We start from the raw sequence: 20,713 nt of genomic DNA on the forward strand, positions 1-20,713 counted from the left end.
AGGGGGGCAGGGCTCCCTTTGCTGGAGAAGAAGAAGAAGAAGGAGACACCCCTAGGACTTCTCACAGCAGCCATCTTTGTGGTTTCTTGATCCCCATCCCCCACCACCAAAAATTGGACCAAGCAAAACCATGACAGATGGTGATCATMCATCAGCCTGTTCCGTCTCCAGCCAGGGTCAGGGAGGCCAGGGACACTGGAGCAGCCCCAGTCCTGGGCCTTGGGCACCTCCCTGGGGGCAGGGACCTGGGGACAGGGAAACACCACCTCAGCCAAGTGGAGACATGCTCAATAATCATACTCTCAAAAAAAAACCAAAAAAAACAACCAACCAAACAAACCAACTGTTACAGTCATTCAAAAATCAAGTCACAGAATGTATGTGCAAGAAAAGATAAGTTAAAAAAAATTAAACCTTTCCTGGAAATAGAGAGTCTCAGGAAGCCTGGTTATAGTCTCTCCTAAATTTTAAATTTAAAAATATGATGGCATCTCAGAAAGGCAGTTACAAAGACATGAGTTAATTTGCTGGTTAATTTGAGCCTATCTTCAGTCTTAGAGACCAGGGAAAGCCTACTTGCACTGCTTCTGCTGCTGCTCCTGGGCTTGAYAAAGTTGGCAAGAGAATGAAAACACAGTCTGGAGCAAATTCAAAAAAGAGGAACACCATGTAAGGGAAATGGACTAACCTTATAGCAAGGCTTCATGTTTCCCATTCACAAAGGCACTGATGGTGTGAAGGTGGCAAAGTTGAATATTGAATAGAAGACAAAAGCTGTCACACAACTGGCAAATGTTGAGTTTCCTGGATAGATCACAAGTTTCTTAGYGTTTTCTGAAACACTGTTTTCCTTTTTCCCTTTCTTATCAGATAAGAACTGAATTATAATGGTTCCCAAATGTCATCCTAGTTGTTATCATAGTGTAAAAATGGTGTAAAATTGGTTCATAAATACATTGTGCTTCTTTGTTCACATAGATGGTCAACAGATATGGAGGCTAATTTTATAAAGTTTTCATTCAGTTTTTCATGGGAGGCATCTCAACTGCAGATGGACTATTTTTGCTGGGTAAGATTTCTTGAGAAGCATTGTCTTTATAAATAAACTTTGGCAAATCATTGTCATCATACTAGTTCTTTGTTCTGTACGGTTTTTACAAGACAAGATGTGATCAGACACGTTTATTCATATTGTAACTGAAAAATGCATTTTTCTAAAAGATGCAGASCGATGGGAAACCAGATGCATGCATATTTATTGATCTAGTTTAGATTACTCATGAATTCTGAGAATAGCTATGCTTTTAAATCACAAGGCTTCTGAGCATTATAAAAATTAAAATATGAATTAAAATAATATAAAATAAAACAGTATCCTCAATCAGTCCTGTATTTATTTCCTTTTCACATGTCTACCATTACAGGTCTTTCTCACTACAATGTGAATTAAGTATAAAACCTCAAAATATGAAAGACAAAAATGTGACCTTACTGAAGCTTTTTATTAAAGCAATAACATTATTAAAACAATGTATCTGCAAAAACAAACAAACAAACAAACAAACAAAACAACATAAACCACAATTGCAAGAAGTTAAGCTTTTAAAAAATATATAACCAGTGTATCTCCAGCTACAAGCAGGCATTTTAGCATTACGATGCTGGTAGGTAACAGCTCCTGGAATAGGACCTCATTGACATTTTGCCTCTTTTTCACTGTACTGTAGTTTCATTGTCACCTGTAACTGCATTTCTGAAATTATTATACTCAACTACAGCAATACGCACAACAGTTTGCAAAAAGGAAAATTAAACCAGAAAAGGGAAGTGTGGATCAAGAAGGAGAGATAAGTATGAATTAGGGCACCTCTGCAAAATTCAACTTAAAGCTTAGCTCTATATCTTCATTTCAGTTCCCTAGCCAAAACTTTCAGGGTGTATGTGGGGAGAAGTTGTTTTGATGCCYTGGTAATTCTTTCATCCAGAAGTAGACATGCAAATAATAACCTCTTGTCTAGAAAAAAGACACCTTAAGCAGAATTAAACACAATAAAGTCATCACTGAATTTCACAACAATAAAAACTGAGCTTTAAAAGTATTGCTAACATGTGTACTGGTCCTTTAGGGCAGAGCCTTTAAACAGTCTACTGCATTAATCTTCTGAGTCATTGTCTTGGTTCTCATCCCAGTTGAGCTACAAATTACAGTAATGTATTATTTGCTTTAGGGCAAAATCATATTCATTCCCCTTCCTTAAAGTTAAACACATTTTATCACACATGTAATTTCCATACTTTGTTTGGATGAATTAGCCTTCCTTGTTTAAAAACAGAGAACTTAAATTATTGGTTCMTATCTCCCTTGTGTAGAGTTCAAAGACACAGAGATAAATACATGTTTATAAAAGTAATTCTACTCTGGAAAAACAYGTATTTTACAGGCACTTGCAAACACATCACATTTAATGCTTTCCTCATATCAAGATCTTTAACTTTTCTAGTAGATATAGCATGGTATTTTAGACCCTCAAAATAGAGTAAACTCCCTAAAGTCCTCAGTACCTCTGAAAAGATGTGATGTCTGGTAGTACGAAAAGTCAAGCTTAAAGACATTAAGATTAGAAACCTTTTACAATGTCTCCAACAGAGAGTAAAGGCAAAACCTTGAAATGGTGAGCAGAAAGCAATTTTACATCTAAGAGAAGGACTGCAAAGGATGTGGCAACAGAATCTAGCCTGCCTGATCTTGTCACTGCCTTCAGTTCAGGACTTTCAGTCTGGTCACACGAAAAACAAATGCGCTTCCCCTGTGTGCTGCTGGGATAGATCATTTTCTCCACAGCAGCTCACAGGATGCTGCTGTGGATCTGTGATCCAAACAGTGCTGATAACACAGGGATGTTTCAGCCTTGTCAAGCAGTAGCTACGCAGGAACAAGGACTTTTCTGCTTCTCACTCCACTCCACCACCAAGAAGGTTGCACAAGGGGTGCTTAAAGACATTAAGATTAGAAACCTTTTCCAATGTCCAACAGAGAGTAAAGGCAAAACCTTGGGGGGGACACAACTGGAACAGCTGGCCCAAGGGACATCCCATACCACATGAAATCACAATCAGCAATAACAGTGAGGTGAGGGAGAAAGAAAGGGTACTCAGAGTGATGACATTTGTTGTCCCAGGCCATAATAATGCGTGATGGACTTCTGCCTTCCTGGGGAGGGCTGCCTGCCCAAGGGAAGTGGTGAATTAATTCCTTGCTCTCCTTTGTTTGTGTACGTAACTTTTACCTTCCCTATCAAAAATTCTTAATCTCACTTGTATTACTCCTGTTCTCTCCTGTTCCACTGTGTGGGGAGTGAGTAAGTGGCTGTCTATTGGACTTATCCCAGAATAAGATACAATTATGTTTTAAGTGTAAAAATATATCTGTGTGTTTACAGATGAAAGGTTAAAAATATATACATAACAAAAGGAACATAGTTACCATATTACAGTGGTCCTGGTTAGGAAGCCAAGATGATATTATAAACTGGGAACTTGCCAATTGCCAATTAATGGCTACTGAAACACACAGGGTTTTTGTCGCTGATATTTTTTTATTTGAGAACTTGTATCAGAAGAGCAGCAGAACAACCAGTAGTTGTTCAAACCACCAGATGGTAAAAGAGTAACAAACACAGAAACAAACAAGAGAGGAACAACCAAGGAATTGTTTCTTCCCTACTTCTGAAATCCATCTCCAAAACACATGGTCCATCTCACAGGAGAAGAAAAACAAGATTAGAACATCAGGCAATGTGTTTGCTCCATTTTTTTCTGCCTCCTATGCCTGTCCTTTTTTAACTATATGATTGATGCTGGGAGAGAGAATGTTGGTAGATAACACGCAAAGAAAATACAGCGCCAGAACACTGTTCCTGATGAGTGATCAATCCATCTTGTGCCCTGCAAAGCCTGCTCCAGTCGGTACACTACAAAATCTCCTGAAGGTGGATGCCCAAAATTACATCAGGATACATAGGATGGATGTACCAGCAAATATCAGTCACCATAAGAAAAACTGAAGTAGGTTACACAGAAYATTTTGGCCCTCCTCTTTGTAGACTTTTGATTAGCAGAGGACCTTCTGCATTGTTTCCATAATAGTGGAAAATAAGGTCTAAGAAACAAGGTTTTTAGTTGTACCAATGCCCTCATAAAGTCTCCAAATGAACTGAAATGGAGTCCTTAGAAATCTAAAAAAAGCTTTTTCTGCATGTCTCTCTGATGATCTGAGTTACTCTTCAAATGACTCCTGGGAAAATTGTAAGAGTATATCAATATYTTGAACACAACTGAAAACTGTGAGAATTAAGTCCATTGTTCAGAGAAGTTTTTTTAAGGTGTCAAAACTGTAGGTGTAGAAAATCCAATATTTACTTGATATTGAAAGCAAAGAACATTACAATATTTACTCTTAGCTGAGAGCTGGCAGATGACACTCTCAAACAAGTGCTCATGACAATATTTTTAGATGAAGCACATATTTCTGTTCCTTCAGGAATGGAGGAGTGCACTTTACAGTACCTGGTGGAATTAGAAAAAGAACATAAAACTCTTTCAAATGTTGAGTTTGAATTTCTAGTGATCCTCTTGTCAGTGAAGTGTAGACATTGGAAAARGTCTACACTAGAGATGCAATTTCTGTTACAACATTTCAGAAATTCCTTGAGGGAAATCAAACATACAAGAACCTGAATATGAAATACAGTCCTTAGAAACTTGAGATAAAATTCACTACCYATGAACAAAATAAAGTTATTTTAATCCTCCACACTGTTAGAAAGATGTATCACTCATTAAAATAACTAAACTTTCAAACTGATTCTTCACTGTGGCCTCTCCTTGATACTGAGTAGAAACCAATCACATCTAATTAAGTTGGAGTTTTCACCAACAGCTGTAAATAGGTGTTCTGCAGTGTAATCACATGTGAAATTCTGAAGCTTCATCATAAATATTTCCTTATCTCACTCAAACAGAATGTGTCATTAGTAAAATTTTATACTCAACAATCCTTTCAGGGAAGATTTTTTTTTCCTAATACCCAACCTAAACCTTGTCGGGCCACTTTGTGGCCATTCTCTCCTGTCCTATGACTTGCTATTTGTGAGACCAGAAAACCTGCACCTTGCTATCTTGCTACCTCCTTTCAGGCAGTTGTAGAGAGTGATAAGGTTTCTTCTGAGCCTTCTTTTTCTCCAGACAGAACAACACAATCTTCCTCAGCTGCTCCTTGTAAGACTTATGCTCCAAAACCTTCACCAGCTTCATTGCCCTTTACACAGTGTTCAATTCCAGTTTAAAAGCCCATGTGCAAAAAAAGTGATAGATAAGGTCAAGTTTACATTAAGACCAGTACAGGAACCTGGGAACTGGCTGTGGTGTCTCAGTTGTGGGTTTTGAGCATTGTCATAAGGCATTCCTTCAGAGCAGAAGCAGTCAAATTATGTAAGATGCTGCTATAGCCCTTTTATATAAGAACATTTAAATTATACTGGCGCTTCTCAGCAGGAAGCAATGAGATAGTTAAACACACTTCATTTTCATATTCACTTAGCAGTCTAATATGAATCAACTTGCATTTCAGCAGGGAATCACTAATCCCAATAAACATGCTCATTTTAAACAGATATCACTAAGAAAGACATTTGAACTAAAGAAAAAAGAGTAAGAATTCTTAATAGGAAGAAAAAGGATGTTTATTCAAGAAAGTGGCAGAAATTGATTTCTGAAATGATTCTCTTAACTGATATGATTTTCTATGCATGCAGGACAGAGGGTCATGAAATACCTCATCATTATTTCAATTAGCCCAATAGATTCTTAACTGGGATACCATGACGGGTTGTCACACCAAAGCATGCTAAGGGTGCTCTTCTTTTTTTGAACTGGAAAGTTTATTCAATTTGTCTTTATATTAATGTAAATTATCTTGTCTATAATAAGGAGATGAGGTAGGCCTTAAACACATTAAATCAATAATTATCTCACTAGTATAAGAATTCAGTTTTAATAGATTCCATTACTTAATTGTATTTTTATAGATTTGTGTTTATTTAGCAATATTAAACTTGTGAATAATTTGATAAACAATATAATTTCTTGTTTTGCAGAGGAATACACATGCAACTTTAGAATCACACTCTAATTATTACAATGCCACAAAATCTGCCATTCCCATATGAACCATGGCCTAGAACTTTAAAAAAAAAAAATATATAGTGGTTACAGATGCAGATAAAAGTCTTGAACTTCCAGGGTGGTTAATTAGTGTTTATGAAGCTCATCTCTATATTTGGAAGCATCTATTCAGCCACTGACTGTTTATTTACCATCTATACTGCACTCTCAGTCAGGAACCAAAATAGATAATCAGTGAATAGGTCATTTCTTGTAGGGACCCTTGAAGCTATTGCTMATATTTTGTGAAGACAGAAAGCAGAAGGGATTGACACTCTTCTCACACTTCATGATTAGCTTGCACTAATTTGCCGTGACATTCTTTGATAAATAAAAATACACATTTCTTAAATATTTCATATCTTAAAATAAAACAAACAACCTTACACACAACTAAGACCTTTGTAATATTGTTGCACAACAATAACATATAATTAGAACATTATAAATACAAATACAAATATCTAAGGTTTTTTTTCCACATTCAATTCAATGACAAATGAGTTTCTCATCCTGCCAAGGTCTACATTTAAATTCAGAACTCCAATGAATGAAGGGTTTATCTCTTATTTCATAAAAGTTAYAGCAGAACTGCTGATTTGAAAGAAAATATGCCCTACAGATTAATCCAATATATATATCCAGTTCAGAAAATCTGATRCACCTGTAAAGAGCTGTAACTAACATACTCCAGATATGGTTTMCCATGCAAGCAGTGGATTGGACTACAGGTTCCACTTTCATTCCTAAAGCATGTGGCAATAGAAAGTGGGCTGCCACAGATGCTTCAAAACACACACAGTCTAATTTGAGGTTTCCTCAGATCAAAAAAAAAAAAAAAAAGGGATTTTAAGGTTGGGTTACCAGTTGAGTGTTGGCTGTTGCTGTTTGATGAGCCACACTTGACATAAACAAAGAACAAGCAAGGATAGATTCTAAATCAAGTTTATGGATAGGTAAAAAGAGCTCATGGTTTGGGAAAGGTGGAATATTGAATTTACAATTCAAACTCCTAGGAAAAGCTTTCATGCTTACTTGGGCATTTCAAAAAAAGCTCAGTTTGAAGACAGGTAGTGGGGTGGGAATGMATACATGAAAAAGTGGGATTAGGAAAAGGGAGAACCATATTAAAACATTAAATATTTGAATAAATTATTTGCTCTACTTTTCACTAATAAGTTCACTTTTTGTTTTCTTTTTACAGAGAAGTTAATGATATTCTAAAAATATAAGTCCTTCATGTTTTCTGAGGTTCCCTGAATACTGTGGTTTAAGAAAATATATAATCCTATATGTATAATCTTTGCAAATATACTTGAGATCTAGACATTGATTTCTTCCCTCTCTTTTGCCAGCATTATTAGTACATGCTTATTTACAAAATTTCAGCAGTGTTTTGCTGCAGTTTTGGAGGAAAATAGGAATCAGTAGAGGCTATTGCAGGTAATCATTAATTACATAACTAGTTACCATTAACCCCACAGCTAATTACCAGAACTTATTAGTAAATAATACAAATACAGAGCACTTCCTAGAAAACCATTCAAAATCAAAGGATTTTGAAAGTCTTAAAACTTTAGGTTATGAGTGGAAAGTAGCTTTGACATTCACAGCCAAAATTACATRGCAGAAGCAARTTTCTWTGCAGAGAATTCAGKTTTTCCCCAGGRGAAAACAAAACAAAGCAAAACACGGGTCCTAGAGCAAATCAACTGATAAATGAGATTGTTGGTAGCCTGATGGAGATGAGKTTGCTGCACCTCCCTATTTTTAATCCATGATTTAGAAGCAAAGTGAGGTCAAGCGGTGTTCCCACGAGGCACACACACAGACGCAACACGCAACGGGTGACACAYAAATAGAAGCACTCAGAACTCAAAYACAAACAGCACAAACAGCCTCATTCTTCTCCAGCTAACATGAGATGATTTAGAATTGGAAATTTACTCACATCCTCAGCATGGATTGTTACTGTAATTTGCCATATTGGGTCTATCCAGTAGCCAACATCTGGACTTTGCCCTTGGTGCCATCTGGACATATAAGTTTGGGGCCTGYAGCTCCCCTGCAGCTGCAGCTACAGACCCCCTTTTAAACCTGGGCATCCCCCCTCAACCCTGCACACTTACTGATCCCCCACAGCCTTACCCATGGAGCACAGTGCACAGTGCCATCCAGCTGGCTCCTGCCTCCCTGCTCTCCCCTTGACTCAGCTACAAGCAGGGCTCTCGTTCAACCCATAAATCACACAGTTGCGTGACTGGTCTGGACATGTTGGGTCCTCCAACAGCTAACTCCTGAGCCTTCTGGTCTAGACTTTTGGCCAAATCGATATCCATCCCCCAAGCCATTCATCCAGCTTGCTGGCTTCTCCAGCCCGAGACCCTGTAGTGATTCCATACTGGCATAGACACCCATTGTAATACACACAATCTGCTGCCGTAGCCTTCGCTATCTTACAGCTGTGTGTGGGGGCTGGGCTCGGACACAGCCTGGGCTCAGACATGGTCAAAACAGGCAGACTCTAGCTGGACGGGATTGGACAGATGAAAACATCCACCAATGAAAGACTAGAATATGCTACATGGACATTGGAGAATATTCTGGTTATGTAATCTGTCTAGGGCTTCATTGATTGGTGTGTTCTCAAAACCCGGGAAAGATAAGAAAGTGTATATAAAGCATGCTAGTTGCTGGGGGGAGGAGGGAGCTGCAATCACTAAGAGAGACAGAGAGCAGAGCTGAATATCACTATAGCAAAAGGAGCTGAAATTGCTAAAGCTAAAGGAGCTGGAAGAGAAGACTAATAAAGAAGCACCTGGACCTGCCTGCCTGCCTCTCGTGTGTGTTTCCTGCGCCGGGGGATCTGTGGGATCTGCTGGGGCTCAGTGAGGCAAATTCAATAATCTGCTTTTTCCAGTTTGCTGCACCAGACTCACAGACCCCTCTGACTCATCCATGAACACATGGACACAAGAGACCTTTTGCTCAGGAAATGGAGTTAGAAATGTAGCATAATAAAACACAGGACAGAGTGCTGATCCAGGGCAGGGCATGGCCAGACAATGGTGCTTAGCAAAGCCTGTTTGCCCATGGCTGGTCCCTTTAATACTCTTAACCCTCCATTTTCCCTTGCTCTCATCCTTCCCTCTCCATCTCAATCCTCCCTTTCTCTGCCTATGGTCTTCCTTCTAAACAGCCAAGAGTAAGTCTACAGGATCCCATGAAACTCTTACCTGCATTTCACAATGTGTCCCACAGACCTGTAGGCAGCACTTTCAGCCTGAAGGTGATCAGGCCAGTGTTTTTATTCCTTGTGATGGGTTTCAGCCCTGGCCCATAGAGCTGAGGCTGTCCTGGGCCAACCCTTGAGTCTAATTAGGAAAGGCAATTTTACCTCCCTACACTGCATCTCTGCCCCACTTTAAGTTTGTGGAGAAGAACATTTCATCAGATAAGCTGAAAAAGCTGTTCTTCTGCCAAGAACACACTTCTTTCCTACTTCAGAGTTTGTAATTTTGTGCTGGTCCCTTATTATACTTTAAATGTATGAATTCTATAGCTTTATTATATAATATTATTTAAACTACTCTAACCTAAGCTTCTAAAAATCCATAACTTTAAAGTCTTCAGATATTAAGTTGTTAAAAACCAAGTATAAGCAGCAYTAAACTAGAAACAGCAGACTTTTTAGGAAGAGTATTCACACTAGAGCTATAAACAGCTTGGTATCTGCTTCTGATAGCTSCAAGAAGCTCCAAGATGATACAAGATCCTCAGGCTTCACAAACAMCACTCAGTCATGAATATTGGGACCTTTGTCTTTCCTTTTTCCCTCTTTTGGACATCCTTTGTTGTAGAGGAAGCTTGTGCATGCTGGTGTAAATCCAGAAGACTTCCAGATAAAGTATAGTTAAGCTGGAATTGAACAGTTGAGGTATTAGGAAAAGTAGGTCACAAAAAATGCTTGAAAATTCAGAAGAGCGATGGTTTAGAAAATGAGTACCTTAAACCCCCAAAATTCCAAGTGACATTCCATACTGAAAAACTCGATTCTTCAAGACTTTCCCATCTTTTCCAATATTGCACTCCTTCCCATTTTATCATGCCAAATTGAATTAACTGCTATTCTACAATTACAAAAAGGCAACTTATAAAAGCAAAAATCTTTCTCCAGTTTGTTTGTTTGTTTGGATTTTTTTGCTGTTGCACTCTTTACCTCATTTTCCTATTTTCACAGACTAAGGTATAAGAACAATTTTCATATGCTAAACAAATATCAAAAATAGTTTAAGTTCATAAAGTGTTATTAAATCCCTGTCAAAGCCTAAGGCTCGAGGAGAGAAAATAAACTACCATCTGTTGTTTTATTATAACACAGACTAATATAACAATGTTAATTTTTGCATGATACAGACTTGATACAGAGAAAATCCATTATGATTCTTCACTGATTGAACAGCAGCTTCTGACTATGATTTCTACAGCATTATAACAATAAAAAAAATCAGACCATTTCTTCAGAGTGCCTAAACAGATGTCGAAATATGAACTAGCATTGTATTTCTAACTACCATAAGGGCGGGGAGCGAGGACTGTACCACTGATTTTCCATTCTAGGACTCTTGAACATGAGCTCACAAATTTATAGAACGTTTTGTGCTGAGAAAGCCCTTCCTCTGAGGTTCATRGAGTTCAGTCTCCTAATCAAAGCAGCACTAACCCCAAAGCTCTCTGAGCTGGCACAGATACACTTCTCRTGTAATGAAGCAAGGATACACCTCTGCCTACTACAGAGATCAATGTGCACAAGCCAAGAAACTTAAAAGCAAAAACATTAAGATGAAAGCTATTTACGCTGTACTTACTTCACTTCAGCAYATTTTAAAAGTCATTATTATTTCCTACTGTTAGAGAAAAAGACACTCTTCAGTGTGTTTCATTTTTCCCCCTCAGTATTAAAGCTTTGATATAGAGAGGGAAAAACAGTTAAAAATAATATAAAATATATGCTTTCTTTAATTGTATTTGCTCATTACTGAGGATTTCAAATACACACTAAAAATATATAATCATATTTATATCATTATCATAATAATGTTCTTCAGAAAATCGAAAAGTAGTAACAACTCCCATCCCCAAAAGAGATTTCTTCTCTCTTAAAATGAACCAGTTTGGATACATTATACATAACTTACACTCTGTGGAAAAAAGTGTGATGCACAGAGTTTAAGCATAAATATTTCCGTTCTTTCTCCTTCTCGAATCAGAATAAATTTTCAGTTAAATGACAATACTGCAGTTTTATAAAATCAAGAATGAGAACCATTTATTATGGTATATGTGTTGAAGCACATATTCAATAAACCTCCTTAGCCTATCCTTCAGGCAAAACAAAGCATTTAAAATCATAATGTGTTAGGCATACTTGAATCACTTCCTAAACAAAGGCTTGAAAAGATGAAAGAGTGCTATTCGAGTTTGGCTGAATGGCTCACATCATGACATGATGCAGAATTAATTCTRTACACAGCAGGCTCATTTCAGTACTCAGCAAAACATAGCAACTCCTAAATTTCATAGTGCTAAAGCAAAAAGCAATCTACAAAAGGAATAAGAAAAAGAAGCCCAYGTACCTGCATGGTGTACATTGCATTTCACCTACCAGACTTAAYTAGCTGCAATGTATTAGCCAAATCATATCAACAGAAATATAAAACACCCACCTGTTTTGGGGTCAACAGAGAAATATGGCTGTCCCTGAAGAATACTGTACACTACTCTGGCACTGTTTCCATATGTGGGGTCGTCTGCATCTGTGGCTGTCACCTGAAGAACAGATGTACCTGTATTTGCAGGAAAATGAAAATTAATTTGTAATCAATACAATTTTCTGATAAATATTTTCAAAAGCATTTTAAAAACCTTGACAGTCTTCACTCTCTAAAACTGAGAGATTCATAATATCTTCTCTGTTATTATCCTGTGTTTTTTTAAGGAAAAATTGTTATACTAAATTTAAAAAAATATTATAGGTGTATGTATCAATTAATTACATACATATGAACTTACATAGTAACTACACAGATGTAAACATAAATAGTAACTACATAGGATGCTTATTTACTATGTTCACACACATAGATCCCAGACTCGGATATTGACTCCTGAATAACTCAGATTTATGGACYTCAAGAGTATCTTCATCCACAATACAAATTAATGTTGAGGTATTTTAAATAACTTGCATAAATACTCCCATATCAATAAAAGTTGTGATAGGTACAGAAAAATTACCTATTAGAAAGCATCAAAGATCAAACAGCTATTAGAAATCTTGTTGGTAATTCAAATTAAAAAGATGAGTTCAAAAGAAGTCTTTTATGCTAGTAATAAAAACCATTAGAAGAATAAAATCAGAGTTTCTAGCATGTCACTAGGTGGGATAAGTTATGAGCAACMCTTTTGAGAAAATAAAATGCACAASTACTGCACAGAGAGAATGTAGACAAGTGATATTTTCATTTTTATTGTATTTTTCAAGACATTTAATGATGAATCCTCTTTGCAATCRCAGCCAAACATTTCCCATAAGAAATCAGTAAGTGTAAGATTGCAAGTTAATAAAGGCTCAGACTTCATTCCACTTGTTTWTCTTTATGCAGACATAGCTTTTTACAGGCTCCTTTGGCCCAGCATTAAAATATCAGAATAATAACAGAACAGGCTGCTCCTATGTAACTCTGCATCTGAAAGCAGATTCTCATCTAAATTAACCACTGAGGTATCACCTCCAAGCTGGAGTGTTCATGTCACATTTTAGTGGAAAGGAAAAGTATGTTTTTGAATTGAAGCCCTTGATCTCCTTCACTTATACTTTGATTTGCCTCATAGAACAGTTTCAGAGCATGCTAACTAGATTTTTTCAGATGAAAYTAAACCAGGAGATGTGCTTTAGAAGCACATCTAATTTATTCTGACTGCTAATAGGCACATAGTGTCAGAGACCATACAAGAGCTGATCTGAAATAAGATTTCCCAAATACATATGTCGTGGACATCGGTTCCTCAGTTCCAGTTATTCAGCGTCTTAGATCAATTTCCATTGCACAGCAGTCTTTCATTTGCACATCCTCAGTCCACACTTGAAATAGAAGTATCTAAAGTCATGGAGTCTCACTTCAGGTCCAACAAACTAAGCATGCAAACCTTCACAGATTTGGTTCCTTCACTGTTTCAGAAACTCTTCACTCATTTGTGTGAYGTCAACTTGACAGCAAGAGTTGTTGTTTGTATCTGTACTGGAGAATGAGTAAAATGTGTCTGATACKTAAAGATAGTGTCTTCTGGTCTCTGAAAAGCCCAAATGCATACAGTCTCATAGATAAGYATATTAACAAAGCAGGTATAAGGATATCTTGATGAATTTGAACAAAGTGAATATAAGGATACCTGCATGACTTTGAAGTTGAATATTGTAATAAAATCAAGCTGGAGMTAGTTGTGTGTTCATAATTAGTCAGACATCAATGGAAAAAGTAACTAAACTACTGTATTTGTGTTCATGTGGAAAGGCAGATACATATGAATTAAAGWTTGTGCATTTTTGCTTGAACTGTTCTAGGAGTATATGCAGCCATATTTATTTGCTATCTAAACACAGAATAAGAAGCCACTTCAAAGAACAGACAATGCATTTCTCCCCCATTCTATGACATTGAAATGCTTTAATGATATATTTCTGTAGTCCAGTTTGCAAATAATTTCTAGCTTGAGAGGAATTTGAATGTTTCAATCTTGTGGAATTATTGAAGATTAATAGGCTACAGATACACTATGATTTTATTTTATTTTGTAGTTACATAAAACAAAATCATATCCATTCAATAGGTATAGTCACTCACCTACCAGATTTAGCTATCCAGAATTCTGGGGAACTTCTGTACATTTTTATGTATAGATTTTCATTTTTTCAGAAAAAGAGTTACCAACAGAGTGAGTTTCCATTAGCACTTTTCACCAGAATTCTAGGAAATCTAGCTATATGTCTTGGATAAACAAATTTTGGCTTATTCAGGAAAAAAAAAAAAAAAAAAAAAAAGAGAAATACTGAGATCTCTCCTTCCTAGTTCTCTCCTTCTTTGAAAACTTTCTTCATTGTACTTATTTTAAAAGAATCTGTGCACTTGTATAACTCATTGATGTGAGAAAAAAGAAGCAGAACCAGTGAAAAGCAGTGCCTCACATAAGCACCTGACAGGTCATTTTGGCATGAATGGAATGTCATGTATCTTAAATTTTGCCACAGTGATTTTCTAATACAGCTGTATCTCTCTCCAAGAAACACCTGATGATAGCTATTTAGTACTGAATAGTGACAAAGTGTTCTCTTTCTACCTAAAAGGACCCTTATAATCACAAATTTTAACTMAGCCTTCCACCCTACCTCTCAAACTCTCTTTCAGTCAATGTGGCACTTCAGAAGCTTAACTTCTTCACAAGCACACTCAGCACTTTATAAGATATGCCCCAAACAGCCTTTTGCCCAACTCTTGCCTGATTTGCTGAGCACTGAGGAAAGGCAGCTTGTGAAAGCTGCAGGTTAGAACCCCTTGCAGGAAAAAAAGGTCAGGAGGGTACCTTTATCTTCCAACTACTCCTTTCCAAGTTAGCCTCATTCAGACTCATCTGCACAACAGAGAAATCACAGATCCTGACACGTTTGTGTCATTTTGATGCAGCATCATTTGTTGTTGAGCTATGTGTAATGAAGGATTTAGAATTACACTGTACAGCTCGCTCTCTCTCTGTCTCTCTTTTTTTTTTTTTTTTAATGTTAACAAGTCAAAAAAAAAGTAACAAAAGACAAAAGATAAGGGTTTTCTAATTTCTGGAGACACTACATATGTGGTATGAGCATCAGACCCACACCTTCCATATTTTTCTTCACTAATTTATAGTGAAAGTGCCTGTCAATAAAACCTCGAAATTTTGCTATGAAATAATTTTGTCACTCCAATTGGGCAATAAAAACAATTATTTTTTTTCCTGATTGGAATCTCTGCTTATTCAGAGTACAACTACCATTCCACATGTTTTCTCATCTCATTATGGAGATTACATTTTGGGAATTCTCTTTTCTTAATTAATGCTTTATAAAGAGCTGTACAATATGTCTGTATGCTTTGAACACCACTCTGTAAGCTTTGTCTTTCTTCTGTTATAAAAAAAAAAAGAATTATTTAATTGGGGAACCAAATTTATAAAAAAATAACCAAAAATATATCCACTTATTTTTTCTCCCTGTTTTTTTATGGGTTTTTTTTTTTTTTTTTTTTTCCCCAATAGTTTGCAATAAAATATTTGTGAAGTTATATATCAAAGAAAAGCTGAAAGGGAATACTTCAATTTGTCCCTCTGAAGACAAATTTTTAATGTTTAATGAGGCAGTTCAATAAAATATGTCTGTTGAGGATGCAAATTTGTATGCATGACTTTCCATAGTTCTGTACTATTAAATCTCAAATGGATCAATACAGAACAAAAAAATTAAAAGAAGTGATAAARAGGTAAAGTTTAATGAACACAGGGATTTTCTGCCTAACTAAAGTAATTCTTAGTACTGTCTTGAACACTAGCAAGTCAACAAAGTGTGGTTTAGTTTCACAACATAGGAAGTTAAATAGGCACTTCTAATAAAATTCATATTTATGAACAGTATTAGCATTATCTTCCATATATCYGAAATTATGACTATCTCACATTGGAGTATTCTCAAAATAAGTTCAAAAAAGTCTGCTGGGCCTATTAATTTATTAAGCAGAATTTGTTTGGAATACTCTTCTTATCACAGAATCACAGAATTGTTAGAGTTGGAAGGGACCTTGAGAGCTCATCTAATCTGCCCTCTAAATGACCTCAGCATTAAAAATTTAACATGGAATGTTTTACTAATTTTGCAGCTTACAACACATATGGAAGTCTCTTACTGATTGAAAAAAAACATTTCCTTTTAATTTACATAAAGATGACTTTCATAAACCTCAAAACAGACCACAGAGCTCTCAATGTAATTGAGTTTTTCATGCTGCAGATGAAATAATTTCAGATATAAATCCTGATCCTTGAGCCAATTTTTGGGGAAAAGTTTCACTGAAGGCAAGAAATAGGTGTTTTCTTTCATCTCTTTCAGAACAGTACATAAAGCATAAATAGTACTTTGACCTTGATTCACAGTTAAAACTGTGATCTAATATTTGGCAAAAAAAGTAACAAAACTTTCCTGTGATAACTTTTACTTATGAGAGACCTAAAAGAAAACAGCTATAAAAGTCCTAGAGTTTTTACAACTAGATTAGGAAAAGTTCAAATAGTGGGRAAAATGCCACCAAGAATCTTGAGGAGACAAACAAGAACCTGCTGATGAAACTAAACAACATAATGGAGATCAGAAATAACACCAAGCATGAGAACTTTTACAGAGTGACAGACACTTTGAAACATCTGTAAATCATCATGTGAAAACCAGGAGAAATATTCATTGTGAGATATCCTTAGAAATTCGTATAATTRCATCAAGAATTTCAGTTATGTATAGACTCCACAGTTAAAAAACTAATAAAAGTGACAGTATCTCCATCATTTGACACAAAGAATGTATCCTGTGGAAGAAATAATAGAATTAGTCTTCCTGAAATGGCAGATAATAAAAATGCCTTCAGGAAGCAACAAACAGAAACAAACAAATAAGAGAAAAAAAGAAAATAGAGATAATAAATCTGCAATGAAAATATAATGTATACATACAACAGATTGTCTGTATGATAAGATATGAAAATTCAGGTTTATTCACACAACACAAAAGCTTTGTGGAATAGATATTTTAATGATTTGCCTCAAGTACACCAGCAAAGTATTTAATTTATCAATGATGCATTAATTTTACCGGTAAAACTTCATTGGTTTACCATAATCCATTGCATTTTATGACACAAAATACCATCCCAGACTATTCAAATAATTCTTTAGAAAACAGGAACTTGTATGATGTAGTTATACAGTACTACCAGATTCTGATTACTGCAGAATTATGACTAGCATTTAAGCAATAGTGCTCCATTTTGAGAAGAAAATAAAGAAAACTTTCATAAAYAGAATACAAATTAAAATTAATTATATTAGCTACTTTCGACTTTGAAAATAATATTGATCTCTTTTCCACTGTCTTTCCTCCTATGCAGAATATAAAATGCTTTTAAAGGTGAAGGAAATAATGAATTAAAATGGTTTCCATTAAAGGCAAAGGAAACCAAAGAAAGAGAAAGATGAAGTTATGCATTTTTGGAAACAGTTGGTAAAGGAAATCAATTACCCATTGAGGCAGTTTGTGGTGTAATGGGAGATAGCRGAGATAAAAGCTTAGATGACACTGAAATGAACTGCAACTCTAACARCAAAGGTTTGCGCCACAGTGAATTACCAAAGACTGTTGGAAAGATTTCATCTAGACACACAATATTCTTACTGGAAGCCTTATGCAGTCACTGTAGTAATTCACAAACATGTATCGCTTACATAGTCCTGGAGTTATGATGTTACTCGCAGAAACACTGCACTTTTGTCCTGGTACAAATTTCTGTTGGCAATTACTCTGTTAGAGGAAAGTTATAAACTAATTTCAACACCAGAGAAGTATTAAATAAAGAAAACTGATTGCATAATGCAGCACCTCAAAGAATAAGAATATCGGAACCATACAACAAGGAACACCAATGACTTGTACTTTTTTGAACTTCAGTTCACTTTATAAGAAACTTGATAAATAAACATATGTCTAAGTTTATACAGGAATCAACCATTCCTTTGTGTTTAATTCTGCGAACTGTACAGAATGCTCATGCAGACACAGAAGAATGCCATAAAGTGTGCAGTTGAATGAGGATATATGAATGCATCTTATCTCTAGAATAGAAAGTACATTTGCCAAAGAGTGTGTGCTAAACCATTCAGGATTAAGATTGACTCTCCTCTTACAGTCAGCATTTATGTGTGTGTACTGTCTTCTTAATAAGAATGTYACAAACAACATACAGGCTGTATTTCACATCTTCTTCTGATCTCTTCTTAACTCTAATTTATTTAACATGCAGTTAATAATGCGACAAAAATAACATTAACAACTACTTATAATAACTTTGACAAACAGCAATGCAACATTTGAACTTGTTAAAAGACTGTTACATAGAACAGTTTGTTTTCCTTACCCATTTCAGACATCTCCGGCACAGTAACAATGTATGGTCCATCTGTAAATTTTGGTGCATTGTCGTTGATATCCTGCACTTTGATAATAAATTCCGATTCGGGCTCGAGGGGCTTGTTTGTCCGTCTATCAATAGCTTGGGCATGAAGTACATAGTGTGTCTTCTGCTCTCGATCCAAGCTTTTGGTTGAATGGATGTCTCCAGTTGTGTCATCAATAATAAATATTGTCCCCGCCCCTTCTCCAGTAAGAATGTATTTGACTGATCCATCACCTTTGTCGGAGTTGGAATGCAGCTGCAGAATAAAAACACATAATACAAAATTAATTATCAAATCCCATTAAAGGTTATTGCACATAAGATACAAGAACTATAAGATTGCTGTTAGCACCCGTCTTCGTTTTCACCTTTCCCCACTCTTGCCATAATTCCTCATTATCTGCTTTTTCTGGCAACCATTCATTCTGTTTGGGTTCATTTCCACCTGGCATAGTTCATTTCTTAAGCTGGGATTTCTTTGGTTCTATGCCCATTCTAGAAATTGTCCGTGACTCAAGAACGTTCTAGTAACTTGAACGGGTTTTGGTTTATTTGGTTTTGGTCCTTCTAGTAACTCATTTACAGCACCCACTGCTAAGCACCAAACACATTGTCCTAAGCACTAAACTGGATGCAGTCCCACTGAGAGGACTTTGTTCTTTGGTAAGGAAGGGTAACTGATATATAAATTGAGAAGAGTGTTGGTTTTTTTCTTATTTGAAATAACTTTGAGAAGAGAATGTATTTATTGAAGAGCCCAGCTAGAACAAAGTGATAATACAGAAATGAATAGCCTCAGGTATTGTGCTGTTATACTGCAATGTGAAATCAAAAGGGAAACTTTCTGATTTTAAGAAGACAATAATTTCTATCCTTATCCAACTGCCCTGAATATTTCTCAGTATCTGCAGTGAGTCATTACAGTTTTGATACAGAATCTGAGCAAAGCAGAAAGAGACTGACAGACGTTATTTTTAATTAATAGAATGCAAGGCATTAGTTTCCAGTTTTCATTATCAGTTCAAAAACTATAAAGGCTTGGACTGAGAGAAAATAAGAATTTGTAGGGTAGAAAACATTGTTTACTTAAAAAAACAAACCAACAAACAAAAAAAAAAACCCAAAAACAAACAAGATGTAAAGGTGATGCTATTTCCTCACAATCTAAATGTATCATTCTTTCTCCAGGTCTTTGTCTTGCCTTTAAAATAATCTTCATTGCTATTTGTAAGATGGTGCTTGAATACATTTSTCCTCTTGTCTGCTAAATCCATGAAATTAGGGTATTGCATATAATTTATATCTTGTACTGTAGGGGGGCTTGGAAATGGGAAATCTAATAAATTAAAGTTTTTCAACATATAAATTTCAGCACAACTTCAATCAGTGCACTATATATTTATCTGAGTAACATGAAGATCTGACTGAATAATCAAAACAAAACTGGGTCACCTCTGTGGACCCTTTTTTWAATGAAAGAAAGAAGCAGAGAAAGGGTCTGTTTGTTTGACTTTGCCTTTATTGGACTGCAGAGCAGTCTTACAACATTTACAGCAGACTGGAAAAATTAGCCACTTCTTATCCTTAGGATAAAGCTGTTCTATTAACAAATGAATAATTCAATTGATCTAAAATGCCAGAAATCCAAACTTCCTACAAAGTTAAAATGTTATTTGAAGTGATTTATTCCTAAAAACAAGAGCAGTGCATATTCTGGTATTCTGGTTGTCTGGCTATAGGTTGTCTGATATTCTAATTTGTCAAAAWCAATTAGAATTGTAGGATGCTTAAGTGATAAAATGAGCCCTTAATGTTACTGTTTGCAAATGCTAACAGCAAAATGACAATTTTGATAGTTTATGATGCTATAAGGAGCTCAAAACTACCTCAAACTGAAAAAGATCAGAAGACTTTCCRTCCTGTTTCTCTCCAATTACCTCTACAGGTGTATATGTAAAAGCATGTTCATGTGCACCAAATAGAGATCCCAGCAAAAATCACTACATCCGTAAGYGGCATTATGAACGTGTGAATCAATTAGAAAATCGATTTCACTGATGGGTAAGAAAAATACAGAATAAGGAACTGCTGTGGAAAATGAGAAGTAAGGTGCTCCAAAACTCCAAATATTAACACAGACATGCTGTTCCAACACCACACTGCAGAAAGGCACATTCACAAAGTCACTG

The 20,713-nt window shown here is 35.9% G+C and overlaps 1 protein-coding gene across 2 annotated transcripts in view; it reads right to left on the reverse strand.

Annotated features, from left to right (window-relative positions):
* The window catches only part of CDH18 (cadherin 18), a 158,018-nt gene that overhangs the window by 108,239 nt on the left and 29,066 nt on the right, over positions 1 to 20,713 (reverse strand). For both annotated transcript variants that reach the window (XM_057390393.1, XM_057390392.1), the window contains exons 2-3: positions 18,486 to 18,780; positions 11,949 to 12,068 (exon numbers count right to left, since the gene is read on the reverse strand). In XM_057390393.1, the coding sequence (XP_057246376.1) occupies positions 11,949 to 12,068; positions 18,486 to 18,780 (415 nt within the window). The remainder of the gene's footprint in view (positions 1 to 11,948; positions 12,069 to 18,485; positions 18,781 to 20,713) is intronic.

This window comes from Malurus melanocephalus, unplaced genomic scaffold (genome assembly GCF_030028575.1).
Source record: "Malurus melanocephalus ecotype Western Australia unplaced genomic scaffold, MMel_1.1 scaffold_25, whole genome shotgun sequence".
NCBI lineage: Eukaryota > Metazoa > Chordata > Aves > Passeriformes > Maluridae > Malurus > Malurus melanocephalus.